This window comes from Diorhabda carinulata, chromosome 8 (genome assembly GCF_026250575.1).
Source record: "Diorhabda carinulata isolate Delta chromosome 8, icDioCari1.1, whole genome shotgun sequence".
NCBI lineage: Eukaryota > Metazoa > Arthropoda > Insecta > Coleoptera > Chrysomelidae > Diorhabda > Diorhabda carinulata.
In genome coordinates this window covers 19146106-19161305 of record NC_079467.1, presented here as the reverse complement: position 1 = coordinate 19161305, position 15200 = coordinate 19146106, and the positions used below count along the sequence as shown (strand labels likewise).

The 15200-nt window shown below is 33.2% G+C and overlaps 2 protein-coding genes across 3 annotated transcripts; both read right to left on the bottom strand.

The window, feature by feature from the left end:
- Window positions 1-2225: 2225 nt before the first annotated feature.
- LOC130897487 (arylalkylamine N-acetyltransferase 1-like) lies at window positions 2226-6463 on the bottom strand. The gene is made up of 4 exons (XM_057806371.1): window positions 6315-6463; window positions 4415-4658; window positions 3599-3794; window positions 2226-2465 (listed from the first exon to the last, which is right to left on the bottom strand). The coding sequence occupies exons 1-4, from the start codon at window positions 6393-6395 to the stop codon at window positions 2267-2269; spliced, it is 720 nt and encodes a 239-aa protein (XP_057662354.1). The 5' UTR covers window positions 6396-6463; the 3' UTR covers window positions 2226-2266.
- Window positions 6464-8876: 2413 nt separating this feature from the next.
- Window positions 8877-14734, bottom strand: LOC130897486 (arylalkylamine N-acetyltransferase 1-like). Of its 2 annotated transcripts, none has more exons than XM_057806369.1 (4): window positions 14486-14734; window positions 10687-10924; window positions 10303-10498; window positions 8877-9200 (listed from the first exon to the last, which is right to left on the bottom strand). In XM_057806369.1, the coding sequence occupies exons 1-4, from the start codon at window positions 14501-14503 to the stop codon at window positions 9002-9004; spliced, it is 651 nt and encodes a 216-aa protein (XP_057662352.1). In that variant the 5' UTR covers window positions 14504-14734; the 3' UTR covers window positions 8877-9001. The 2 variants fall into 2 exon arrangements, with proteins under 2 accessions (XP_057662352.1, XP_057662353.1); XM_057806370.1 differs by having other exon boundaries at window positions 10687-11602; window positions 14486-14629.
- Window positions 14735-15200: the final 466 nt, after the last annotated feature.

Here is a 15200-nt window from a genome sequence, read left to right as displayed (position 1 = left end):
AATTTAGCAGAATCTAGAACAGATTTTTTTTCTATTTTGAGAACAAAGGGGTCTCCTATCAAATTTGAAACTTTTAAATTCATGATGTATAACCACGTCCCTCTTCCGATTTTCTTGTATTACAACGTTGCCATTTTACAGTGTTATTTGTCAAAAAAAATTGCTCCAACTTTCTCAATAGATCAATAGATTCATGTCAAAAATAAATTGATTTCTCAAATGTCTGATAGTGAACTAAGTTATCGAAATTTTAGAGGTCAGTAGAAGCTGCAATAGCCCCACATGGCAAATCAATTATATTTTGTTCTCCCATACATTCAATGAATTTCCACACTGGTAATTTCATTCTAAAATATATGAATAATATATATTTCTATCAAATTCCTTTTATTTTTAAAGCACTAGGATAAAAATTGATCCGCAATGGTTTATCTGTACCTATGAGGGATACTATAAATTGTCAAACAAATTTTGGGTCTCTATGAATGACCCTTTCGCTCTAAAAGGAAAAGAAGATTCTACCAAAAACGATTACTTCTATTTGTTCTAAGTACGAGAATGTATTGATATCTAGTTAGCCTAGAACAGTTCCATGCATAAACAAAATATTGCGTTACCATAGCAACGAAAAATAACTTAGTAGAAGTGTCAGTATAAAGTTTGACGTCAAAAAAGTAAATCAGAATTGTGAAAATCGAAAAATTGGAGTATCGAGACATCATCAAATACCTGTATTTAAAAGGGTTAAGAAGTAAGCAGATTTACAAAAATATGCTTAATACCCTTCGTATGCGACGGTGAAAAATTGGACAGCAAGCTTCAAAAGAGGTGAATTTTCCATTGAAGATGATGACCGATCGGGTCAGTGTCAGTCCCCAAAAATATCGATGCTAAAATGGATATCTGAAGCACTGAATATTTCATACGAACGCTTTCGTCATATAGTTCAATTTGAACATGAGAAAATTTGCTGCAAAAGGGATCCCCAAATGTTTGAATGTTGACCAAAAGCGTGCAAGGATAGAAGCATCGCGTTCGATCTGTGCTCGATTTGAAAACGATGTAGACTTATTAAACCGAATTGTTACTATGGATGAGACTTGGGTGTATTTCTACGATCCAGAAACAAATCAACAATCGACGGAATGGCGACACTCTGGTTCTACGAGACCTATGAAGTTTCGTGTCCAAAAATCTGCTGGAAAAGTTCTTGCTTCAGTTTTTTGGGATTGCGATGGAGTAATCATAATTGATTTTTTGGATAAGGGTAGAACAATAACAAGAAATTACTATTCGACATTGCTGACCACTCTAAGAGAAAAAATTAAAGAGAAAAGACGCGGAAAAGTATCCAAAGGAGTTTTGTTTTTGCAGGACAACGTCCCTGCACACAAATCTCTGCAAAAAAATCGTGATTTAGGGTTTGAATTATCAGAACACCCCCCTTATTCACCAGATTTGGCTCCATCCGACTCTCATCTCTTTTCTCAACAGAAAAAAAGATTAAAAAATCGTAAATTTTCTTCCAACGAGGAGGTAATAAAAGCTGTGGAGGTCTTGTTTGCAGAGCAAGAAGAAACATTTTTTTTAAAAGGTCTAGAGACGTTGCCGGTTCGCTGTAATAAATATATCCAAATAAGAGGAGAGTATGTATAACATTGTTATACAGTATGTTTATTGAATTGAGATAGAATTCCCCCTGAGTTTCTATTTCTAAGAGTCTCGGTTTTGGTTCAAAATGTCTCAAAATATTTGAAAATACTTCATTAAATGTAAAAATAAGTCGTAAATTTTAATAGGTATTCGAAAACTCAATATTGAGCATATAGGGCTATAATTGAGAAGTTATAAGTGCCAAAATAGCATAAAATCAACTAATTTTCGTAAAGTTTCTCGGAGGGACGCCGAATCCCCAATTGAAAGGGGATCTATACCTGCCAGACCCCACAATAGAGGGTCACTTCACAGGTTTCATCTGAGAGCTCAGAATGGTTCTAATAAGAAGCTGTGTAAACGTAAAAAGTTATAGTGAACCCATCACATGACGATTCTGGTATCACAAAATGCAATTAAAACCTCAATTTCCATAATCATTAATTGATAGCTTAGGAAGTTTACGTACTTCATTTTCCATAAATTTGTTAATCAAACATATTATATTTAAGAAAATTAGCCCAAATATTCTGATTTAAACTAATTTGGAAAAAAATCACTACAAAAAGATCATTTAGAGACACTATATAAAGTTAAAAATAGAAATTTGGAATCATAGTTTACTATATACAAGCATTTTTATAGATTTATGTGGATGCTCTGGTTTAAGAACCACTTCACCGTTAATTTTGTAATCTGCATAATCCAATTCATATACCACCTCGAATCCATTTTTTTTAGCGATAGACGCAGAAAAGGAACTAGTACATATCATAGACATCAGTTGCGCACCTTGTTCTTTGGCAATATCTCTGTAAGAATAAAAAAATCGTATAACCAAATTAATATGTAATATCAATTGAACTAGTGATATTTCGATAGACACGACAACGTTGCTTCAATACGATTCTTTTCCCACTTTAATTTCAGACCGCTTAAGATATTGGTTGAGATAGACTTCGAAAATAAAAAGTTGATGACTTTTCGGGATTTCACTTCGGCCTTTTTAATACTAGAACAGGATTGTCATATTACTCATCAACTAGTTTAGTGGCTTTCTAAAAGACCAATCCATCCAGGTCTCTATCCACGCTGATGTCCTTCGAGGATGCTTCTTGTCACTTATTATTTTTCTCTTGTACGTCAACGATCTACACGACAAAACTACAAAAGACACTGGTATCGTCGTTCAACACCCAAATCCGTAGACAGCACAGATCAATACCGATCTTGAAAACATTTCTTAAGTGGAGTGGAAGTAATCTGATTGAGTTTATAGCAGCAAACATCCATGCTGTTGCTTTTACATAGGAGGCTGGCACTGCGACTTAGGATTTGGTCCTGTCTTGGGAGCAATACCTCTAAGAAAAAAAAGCTACTTCATAACAGCTTCTAATCTTCTACAAGCCAAGATTCGTCTATTTTTGGGGTAATGCTAACACATTTGGATGCTTGACTCAATGCAAAAAAGAGAAATTCGACTAATGGGCGGCCCAGAGTTGACCAGAAACTTGGGCAGATACTCTTTCGAGCTGTCCAGCATAATCCAACCTAGAACAACATTTGCAAGACCTAATCAAAAGACAGACGTGAATCATACATACCGAGTTTGCCCGCAGACGCCCAGAACGTCTTTTCTAAGCAGTACAACCTACAGAAGTTCAGGATTAATATCCACTGGCATCTCTATATAGGGTTTCCTCTCTTTTGCTTGATTTTTACATAAAAAAACAAATATACAAAACAATCCGTGGGAATGGATAAATTTGAAACCGTGGCAAAAGATATAGCGAAATTTTTGCAATCGCCGGAGTCGAAATCACATACAGACCACTGTTTTCGAAGATCATCTGCTACTACTTTCGTTTATGCACAAGCAGATCTTTTGACTTTTAATTATAAGCAGCTAAGGGGATGAAAACAACAAGGAATATTTGATTCTTACATTGATTTTTTGCAAAACGCCTTCGCGATTCCCTTTCCTCTGTAACTGTTATCAACAGATAATAATCTAATATCGAAGATCTTGCTTACTTTGGGATATTTTTGGAAAAGAGCGGCTTTCTCTTCTACGTACCCCAGTAAATTCGCTATTATAACAAATTTCTTATCAGTAAACAAAATATTATTACTTGGCTTATCTGAAACAATACAGTATAATATTTGAATACAGTGCTAATAGATTTGGAGCCCTTATTGTTTAATTTCTGATAGAAAAGTGCTAAAAAATACATCAGTGAAAGCTTCACAGACCATGGACCACTCGGAGACTTGGACACTCAAGACCGAAATTACTAAGAATCTCCAGGTAACAAAAAGGGATCGTAAAGATCGTATAGTATGACAAGCGTCATCCACAGAATCTAATCCTTCAAATCGCAATTGACAGGATCCTTGATAAAAATGATAGACAATAGATGAACCACGGTAATTATAGCATGGTACCCAGAAGATATCAAAAGACCCAGGAGAAGACTTAACTACAGGTAGTACCATGATATAAAGAAGCTAGCAGGAATAGCTTGGGCCTGACTAGCCAACGAAAGACATCAATCGTTAGAATAGGCTACTGATGGTGATGATCATGATGATAAATACTTCGAATATAGAGGTAGAAGATTTCTCCTTAGAATTGCAATTTGCAAGAGATACAAATTGCACCATAATGTTGCAAATGCGAGATGTTGCATGAAACAATCAACAGAACTTCATCTGCTCATGCTTTTGATGATTATTTTATGATATTATAATATTTACTTACCTCTTTCAATGATACTGTTTATACACACTCCCACAATTCGATTTTTATGTTCGGCAATTAAATTTAATCCACTGTCGAAGTTTTTTAACGTATATTTTTCCAAATCCTCACATATGGGAGTCTCTTCTGTTATCAATTTCATATATTTATTGCAAGGTTCATCTTTGAAGAAGGATTTTCTCAAAAACTGTCTTACTGATTCTTTTTCGTCTGTTCTAGCAAACCTAATAGTTGGGATATTATTCTAAAATATTGGTAATTAAAGAAATTATGTTGAATGTTTAACACGTTACAAGTCAAAGGAAGAGTTTACCGAACAACAAGCTTAGAATTTTCTAGTACTTTAATGATAGAACCAGTTTAAGATGACAAATTGGGCAATTCTGCTAATTTTTCAGAAAAACTAGAGAACGAAAGGACAGAAGCGATGTCATAATAATTAAAGAGATAAAATTAAAATGATAAAAAACGTGACTATAATTGATGATTGTATTCTAATAGACATTTGATTGATGAACTTTAAACGACTAAACCCAAATCATGTGAAAATATATATATATATATATATATATATATATATATATATATATATATATATATATATATATATCAATAGTGAGAAATAGGCTAATAAGACATACTAACAAGGTTTCAAGAAGAGAGGTTAACACAAACAATAAAGAAATTTTAGGTTTAAGTTACTACTACAAATTACTTTCTCCTTTGATCACTAAAATGACAAAAACCAAAGAATCATGTGATTGTTACTTTTTTTAACACAAACAAAAGACATCACACCCAAATCTAAACATATTATCCAAAATCCAAACTTATCTTCGACCAACAGATCCATCCTACATAGTGCCGAAAATCAATCTACTCCGGAATGTGTGTGAGTCAGCGCGATAAGGTGTCTGAAGATGGTGATCCAAGTTATGAAACATCAATTTCAAAAGAACCACACTTATTGATATAAAGTTATTTAAGGATTAATTACGTGATTTGATTATTTGTAAAAAACAGACAGAACTTTTAGAATCTAGATTAAAGGACTGGAACTTACTTTCTCGTGATATGAAAATTTCTTATTGGTAACGATGGAATAAAACTTTTCTTTTCTAAAGCAGATCTTTGAGTTTGCTTGAACCAATTTATTAAATTTTGAATATCATCCCAATCACTGGCGATCGTTCAATGACACCCCAAAAACTAGTTTGAATGAATGAACCTCTTTTGGTGCCAGTTGCTCATGGTTCGTACTTCGTAATATGAGATTTCTCATTAAAAAAATTAAATCTAGTAGACACGTTTGGAAAATTGGTGGTGATTTTAAAGTCATTGCACTTTTGCTTGGACGACAGCTTAGTTACACAAAAATGAAACAATAAAGTTGGAAAAAATCACCATACAAAGTGTGGTCCAAACGTTAATCACTCACTCCAGGCCATAAAATTGATCCATTAGTAAAGCTCGGAGTGAAATTTTTTATAGAAAATATGCCTAAAGTTGGTAGAGGATTTGTATATATGAATGAGAAAATATTCTAATTCGGCGAGACAAAAAATTGAAGAAAGAATATTTGTATACGACCACTGATAGAGGATAAGATCTGTGAAGAGAAACTGAATGATCAAAAAAAACTCGCCTGGAAATATTTCGCAAAAGTTGTCAGAAATTTTCTAGGAGCTTGATATACCTTTAAAAATATAAATGCTGGACACTCATCTAGATTTTTTTCTGGCAAATTGGGGTGCTGTGAGTGACTAACAAGACGAGAGGTTCTATCAGAACTGAAATAAAAAATGAATCAGAAGAGCTATTCAATAATCGCTGATGTTCCTTCGAAGCAGTTTAAGGACCATAATTTCACCGATAAAGATTGGGAACAGGTTAAACTCACCGCAGTAACAGCTTTACGACAGATAAGTTTATTGCTAAATAATAATCTATTAAGTTTAAACGTATCGAAAACCAAATGCATCACTTTTAGCTAAACTATCATTAAACAACCTAATAACTCTGACATTAGGTTGCCAATGGCTGTCAAAGAATAGACTGTGATTGACAATTAAAAATGGGTGAGATATTTGACATATTATCCATATGAGTGATAGACTGAGAGCATTTAATGCTACCATTAAAATTTTCGAAATAGAGCAAAATTTTCGTTTAAAACTTAGAGCTTTAGCAGCTTGTTGGTTGTCTGCATGACATTAGTGATCAGTGTCAACACTATAGTTTGTTTTTCGTTAACTCTAATGACCATTCAACAAATGATTAGCTATGTAAATAATACACAGACAGCTAGATAGAAAGGCAATATCACAAGCTTGGTCATGTGAAACAAATAAAAGCTGCCAATGCAGTAAATGATGATACGAAATTGAATATGATCTTGAGCTGGATGAGAAAATAACAAAGGCAATATTATATTGATCTTCTAACAGATCTTCGGCTATAATTAAAAAAAATGGTGGTGTTATATGAGCATGAAACTCCACTTCCTCCATTTCTCTATCTCGTGCGCGTGTTTTTGAGTGGTGTAAGCGGTTTAGTGAGTACCGAGAGAGCACTGAAGATGATCAGCGCCCAGGTCGCCCCGTGACTGTTTCAACTCCGGAAACAGTGACCAAAACCAACCAAATTGTGCGCGCAGGTCATCGAATGAGCATCCAGATGATTGCCGAAGCTGTAAACGCCGATAAAGAAACGACTAGAAAAATTTTACACGAGAAAATACACATGCCAAAGTCCATGCGAAGTTGATGCCAGAAAATCTTACTCCTGACCAACAGCTCTTGCGTCAACGGATCTGCTTAGATTTCCTTGTGAGTTTAGAAAAATATGTGTTTTGAAAGGGACCCGATTTTAGTCGATGGGAGCGGTAAAGCAAAAACGGCAATGCTCCTAAAGACCCTCACCGAAGAAGACTTCCAGCACTGCTTCGATCAATGGAAAAAACGTATGGAAAGGTGTGTGGCGAGGGGAGGGGAGTATATTGAAGGGAATCATTCGTATGTAGAATAATTTTTATAATAAAATCCTTTTTCGTAACCAGTCTCGTTATTCAATAGCCAGACCTCGTATCTATATAGCTAATACTCAGAAAATAGAAGTGGTATAATTAGAAAGTAGTCAGCAATACCTAAAATTTCTTCGATAACAGATGTATGACCACACTCGCCTTCACCTTTATGAAAATTGCGACGGATGCGAGACCAAACTCGATATGTCTCATGCCCTCGATTACAAAAAAGTGGTCTTGTTAAGAGTGGACGTTACATTGATGTTACGTTAGGCTGACGCAGCGGGGCCGGCATTGATCACTGATATACAAGTGGATCTGGAAAAGAGGGAGACCAATGTGTTTCGACAACCACATTATCCATACTGGCGCTGTCCTCTACCTTTTCCAGGACTGGCGCCGTACAGCCCAGGCCTTTGCAAATGAGAAGCATATTAAATAAGACCGAACAGCAGGATCTTCGTGGATCATTCACTTCCCTTGTCTGTTCAACAGATGGAGCACTGTGAAATGGAAAAAGCCTTATTCGCAGGTGCTTGAATGGGTCCGCATACGTATTCTTGAAGGTCTCTTTGCAAATACCGGAAAAGGGTGCGAGCACTTGAGCTAGAAGATGGCGCCATAAACATATCAAAAGGGCTAACAAATGAGAAATTAATGTTCCTAAATCGTCTTAATTTTAAGTCTCTTCTGATTTGAAATTAGTTTTTTTATTATGAGAGTTTTTGTAGTGGGAATGTTTAAAAATTATGCAATAAAACACCAAATTGTACTAACTCTATTATATTACAAGCTTTCGAATACTGTGTTTTTCCCAGACGATGAATATACTTTATTTATTTAACTAAAGTATAAAAATATAAAGTATAAAAAATTACAATGCACACGATCGATACATCATGTTAGCACACTGGATTGAATTGAATAGCCGCCTAATTGTTCAATATCCTGACGAAGGTGGCACTAGAAAATCTGGTTTCCAACAAATCCAATAACTATCACTTCACTTTAAATATCAGTTTGTAGCACCTGGATTGCATGTACATATCTTCAATATTTAACTTACTAAACTACTGTCAGCTCTTGCCTTATATATGCCTTGCAACGTTCTAGAATATTCAGAACTTTCTGTTTCTAGTTAGAGATAACTTCTTATTCCAGAAACATCCAGAGCGATAGTTCAATAGTTATTTAATAGATGGCGCCCACCATATTTGATAGTTTCTACTACATTAAATTATGACATGATATACATTGTTCCAAGTTTGATTACTCCAGAATCATGGAGAGGTTAAAGCAATCCTTATATCATAAAAGGGGCGTTATATTAGCTTAGGAAGTTTTATTACTTTGTCTTTCTTAAATTTCTTATTCATAGATATTAGTTTTGAGAAAATCAGCCTAAATAGCGTGTTTATTCGTATTTAAACAACTCGCTTGTTACAATTCTTTATTTATCACTACAAAAAGATATCGTTATATCTTAAAAAAATTGGAGTAAACATTAAAAATTTTGATCTTAAGTAAATATTTCATCATGAGACGTTCAAAAATTGTGTACATCAAAGTTCACTATATACAAGCATTTTTATAGATTTGTGTGGATGCTCTGGTTTAAGAACCACTTCACCGTTAATTTTGTAATCTGCATAATCCAATTCATATACCACCTCGAATCCATTTTTTTTAGCGATAGACGCAGAAAAGGAACTAGTACATGTAATAGACATCAGTTGCGCACCTTGTTCTTTGGCAATATCTCTGTAAGAATACAAATAAACTCGTATATTCAAATTAACATGTCAAATCAATAGAAGTACTGATATATTAGTAGACACGACAACGTTGCTTTGTTACGATAATTTTACGATATATGTAAGATATGTACTGATCGATTTATCAAGTATCTAAGTGAATTGTCTTTGGATTTTTCATTTAAACAAAAAAAATATTAACGACACTATTATTATATCAAATATACCCAAAAGGTATAAAATTTTGATTTAGACTAAAAATTAAGTAAAAGGAAAATGAGACAGTCTTCTTCTTTTTTCAGTATTGTTAAAAATTAGTTCCTACTCATTCGAGCTGCCTGATGAAATTAATACAATACGTAAGATATCAAAATAAAATAATTATATTCATTTTTTCCGAAATTATAAAATAGGGACATTTTAATATCAATTTTGAACAAGAAAAAAGTTTTCATGTCACCACCTAAAACAGTTTTCTTCGTTTTCATTTTACTGACCTCTACTTTCAAAAGCCAATATGAACAGTATTTGCTTGTACAGGAATGTTCACAGAATCTTATGGAAAATTGTTTTTTTGATTTTAATTTCAGATTGTTTGAGCTATAGGTCTTACAAGGAGATGCCGTTATGACAGGGCCGGATTAAGATTTATAAGGCCCGGGGCTAAAATAATGAAGGGGCCCCCTTAAAGAATTCGAAAACCCGGAAAAATTCACAAAATAATATCAATACGTTAGATTTGTGGTATCAACACATCAAAAAATACAGAATGATTTCCAAATGATGGGGCCCTCTTGGACCTGGAGCCCGGGGCTATAGCCCCCCCAAGCCCCTAGCTTAATCCGGCCCTGTGTTATGATAAACTTCAAAAACTGGTGACGAATTAGACTTCATATTGGCCAAATACTAAAATCAAAGTTGTTGAAAATTTCACAGTAACGGGAGAATTCTACCAAATTTACAAAAAATATTCGAAGTTTTAACCATGCTCGAATGGATAAATTTGGCACCAAATATCATCTAAAAATATCTTAATTGATACACGAGCAGATCCTTCAGCTTTAAAGGCCATTGGGATTGAAAATCAACAAAAAATATTTATTTCTTACTTTGATTTTTGGCAAAACGCGTTCCCTATTCCTTTTCCTCTGTAACTTGTATCAACAGATAATATGTTAATATCGAAGATCTTGCTGACCTCGGGATATTTTTGAAAAAGAGCAGCTTGCTCTTCTACGTACCCCAACAAACTCGCTGTTATCACAAATTTCTTATCGGTAATAAAAATATTTTCATTTGGTTTATCTAAAAGAAAATACAAAGGGTGGAAATTGTGTGATAAAAAACTGATTTCTCCTTAGAACTGCAACTTGCACGAGATAAAAATGGCACCAAACGTATAATGTTGCAAATGCGAGATGTTGCATAAAACAATCAACTTCATCTGCGCATGATTTTGATGCTTATTTTATGATATTATAATATTTACTTACCTCTTTCAATGATACTGTTTATACACACTCCCACAATTCGATTTTTATGTTCGGCAATTAAATTTAATCCACTGTCGAAGTTTTTCAACGTATATTTTTCCAAATCCTCACATATGGGAGTCTCTTCTGTTATCAATTTCATATATTTATTGCAAGGTTCATCTCTGTAGAAAAATTTACGCAAAAAATGTCTTACCGCTTCTTTTTCGTCCGATCTAGCTAACCTAATGGTGATGTTCTACAATATTGATAATTGAACGTTTTGAGAACATAATAATTCACAAATTCGAAAATGCAAGTTCAGAAATTTTTTACACTAGAACAGAAAAGAAAAGACCTATACAAAATGGTAAAGTTTCGAATAATTTACCAGATGGCAGTGGTGTACCTCAGGGTTCAGTTCTGAGTCCAATTCTTTTTTGGTATTCATTAATGACCTCACAAACTTACGAATTAATTGTAAATTCACTTTATTTGCGGATGACACCTGTATAAACTGGAGTGGTCCAGATATACAAGCTTTATAATATACCATAGACAAAAATCTGTTTAAACACTGAGAAAACTTTAGTTTTTATCTTACAAAGGAGTTTTACAACCTCTAAAGCTCAACAATCACTTTATACGATTTTCAAATTCGATCAAGTTCCTTGGTCTAAATATTGACGGTGCCCTTAAATGGTCTATACATGAAGAGACCTTAACGAAAAAATTATCCCCTGCTTATTTTTCCATTAAATCTGTGTCTAAACAACTCGATTTCTTCACTGCTTTAACAACTTTTTGGTTTAGGTAGTAGAGCGCATTGCGAATTCTATTTAAAAAAAAAACATTTAACTCTTCCCGCTCTCTTCATTTTATAATCCGTTTCTTTGGTTCGCAAACTCAACTGAGAGACCCATTCATAGTTACACTACTAGAAGAAACAATTTATATATTTATTTAACACTACCCACCTCTGATCTGGTGACAAATTCCATCACCTTCAATGCCAAAAAATCTTAAGAATAAAAAGTTTTAAATACATTTGATAAGTTCCGGAGATTGACAAAGGCATTTCTGTTTGAAATACCTTATTACTCTATGGCAGAATTCTATAATCTATCATAGACTGGCATAGTTCAATATTTAGTCCGAGTCTTGAGTCCGATGTTAATATTAATATACTATGAGGACAACAAAGAGCAATATAGAGCCAAATTTACTTTTCTTAGACTTTCGAAGAGCCATCGACAATATTAAAGGAATAAAAAAAATGGATACTCCAGAAAAATTATGATAGGAAATACAGAAATTAACAAAAGAATCACACAAAGTGAAAAAACAAACAATAGGAAATGCGGACTACCTAGCGTCAACGGCAAGGGATAAAAACAGTTTGGAAAAAAAATATCTTGGAGCAATGGTAGAAGGAAAAGCGAAAGAAATGTAGAGATAAATGATAAAATTAAAGATTCTAAACTACATTGTAAGATCAGACATTAATAAAATATGAAAACACTACAATAAAAATTGACGATGCAATAATAAGGCTAACTATAACTTAAGCGGAGGAAATAATAAAAAAGACGAAGAGAAACTAAGAATAATGAAAAGAAAAATACTGAGACAAATCGTAGGTCCAAAATACTACAAGAAAATAAACATCCCACAATTAGGATGGAAGAAGAAGACATAGTAAAGCTCATACAAGCCCACAGCCTAAAATGATAACAAAAAAACGACTCAAGCTTGTTAAAAAAAATGATAAAGCTCAGTTCAATAGAAAATGTGCCAAGAGGATGATCAAAATTTAGATGCAAAAAATATACTAGACAATAATAAGGCTAACTATAACTTAAGCGGAGGAAATAATAAAAAAGACGAAGAGAAACTAAGAATAATGAAAAGAAAAATACTGAGACAAATCGTAGGTCCAAAATACTACAAGAAAATAAACATCCCACAATTAGGATGGAAGAAGAAGACATAGTAAGGCTCATACAAGCCCACAGCCTAAAATGATAACAAAACAACGACTCAAGCTTGTTAAAAAAAATGATAAAGCTCAGTTCAATAGAAAATGTGCCAAGAGGATGATCAAAATTTAGATGCAAAAAATATACTAGACAATAATAAGGCTAACTATAACTTAAGCGGAGGAAATAATAAAAAAGACGAAGAGAAACTAAGAATAATGAAAAGAAAAATACTGAGACAAATCGTAGGTCCAAAATACTACAAGAAAATAAACATCCCACAATTAGGATGGAAGAAGAAGACATAGTAAGGCTCATACAAGCCCACAGCCTAAAATGATAACAAAAAAACGACTCAAGCTTGTTAAAAAAAATGATAAAGCTCAGTTCAATAGAAAATGTGCCAAGAGGATGATCAAAATTTAGATGCAAAAAATATACGAGACAATAATAAGGGTAACTGTAACTTATGCAAAGGAATTAATGCGAAAAACGAAGAGAAACTAAGAATAATGAAAAGAAAAATACTGAGAAAAATCGTAAGTCCAAAATACTACAAGAAAATAAACATCCAACAATTAGGATGGAAGAAGAAGACATAGTAAAGCTCATACAAGCCCACAGCCTAAAATGATAACAAAAAAACGACTCAAGCTTGTTAAAAAAAAATGATAAAGCTCAGTTCAATAGAAAATGTGCCAAGAGGATGATCAAAATTTAAATGCAAAAAATATACGAGACAATAATAAGATTAACTATAACTTATGCAAAGGAATTAATGAAAAAAACGAAGAGAAACTAAGAATAATGAAAAGAAAAATACTGAGAAAAATCGTAAGTCCAAAATACTACAAGAAAATAAACATCCAACAATTAGGATGGAAGAAGAAGACATAGTAAGGCTCATACAAGCCCACAGCCTAAAATGATAACAAAAAAACGACTCAAGCTTGTTAAAAAAAATGATAAAGCTCAGTTCAATAGAAAATGAGCCAAGAGGATGATCAAAATTTAGATGCAAAAAATATACTAGACAATAATAAGGGTAACTGTAACTTATGCAAAGGAATTAATGCGAAAAACGAAGAGAAACTAAGAATAATGAAAAGAAAAATACTGAGAAAAATCGTAGGTCCAAAATACTACAAGAAAATAAACATCCAACAATTAGGATGGAAGAAGAAGACATAGTAAAGCTCATACAAGCCCACAGCCTAAAATGATAACAAAAAAACGACTCAAGCTTGTTAAAAAAAAATGATAAAGCTCAGTTCAATAGAAAATGTGCCAAGAGGATGATCAAAATTTAAATGCAAAAAATATACGAGACAATAATAAGATTAACTATAACTTATGCAAAGGAATTAATGAAAAAAACGAAGAGAAACTAAGAATAATGAAAAGAAAAATACTGAGAAAAATCGTAGGTTCAAAATACTACAAGAAAATAAACATCCCACAATTAGGATGGAAGAAGAAGACATAGTAAGGCTCATACAAGCCCACAGCCTAAAATGATAACCAAAAAACGACTCAAGCTTCTTAAAAAAAATGATAAAGCTCAGTCCAATAGAAAATATGCCAAGAGGATGATCAAAAGTATTTGGAGGGGGCGAGAACTAAAAAGAAATGGCGATAAAGAGAAAATATTGGAAAAAGATAGTGAGTAGAATAAATAAACCACGCTATGGCAGAATTGAAAATGAAATGGAAAGCGAATCGGAAAAGCTTCCCAAGAGCAACTACTACTCCATTTAAGCAGTTTAAGGTTGCAATAACTCAAAAGTTATAAGGGTAGCATGATATAGTAAGAGAAGAAATTTATAAAAAAAAATACTTACATCAACCATATTAATCATAAATTAAAATATCCAAAAAGGAAACGTGATTTGACACTTAAATTTTTATCACTTTATCGATACTAAATTATGAAATGCAATTTACTAATATTATCGTAGATGTATTAAGTTATTTTTATCAACCAAGATTTAGACAATTTTAACAAAAATAATAATTTATTTGTTATATATATATGTATTGTACAGAGATTGCGCAGCTTTGTAGCGGAGCGAAAAAAATGTTTATCTTCTAACATTAGGGTCATATTCATTCCTCTTATACACTGATTTACAAAAGCCGGATATATCAATTTATTTGCCATGTATTCTCAATTAGATTAACGAAGATATTTGTTCCGACCAACGCAGCAATATTCATCAACATGTTATATGCGTGGAATCTTTTTAATTGTCCTGGTACAATTTCTTCTTTTTAACATGATCACATTAGGATCATTATGGATCATATTAACATGTTCAATTCCAGCAAGTCTTCTCTGCATTCTCTATCATTCTCGCCAACGCTTAGGTAGTCTTCTTCCTTTGGATTTGCTCATTTTAGCGTTCTTAATAACTAGTAACGATTTTTAATCCGTTGGAATAAGGATACGCCAACTCGGGACGAGGATATTTCAGGTAAAAGAAAAGGTAGACCGAGTACATAATACAACTCGTTATAGATTCATCAAGAATTTTACCTGGAATTTAGTACCTACGA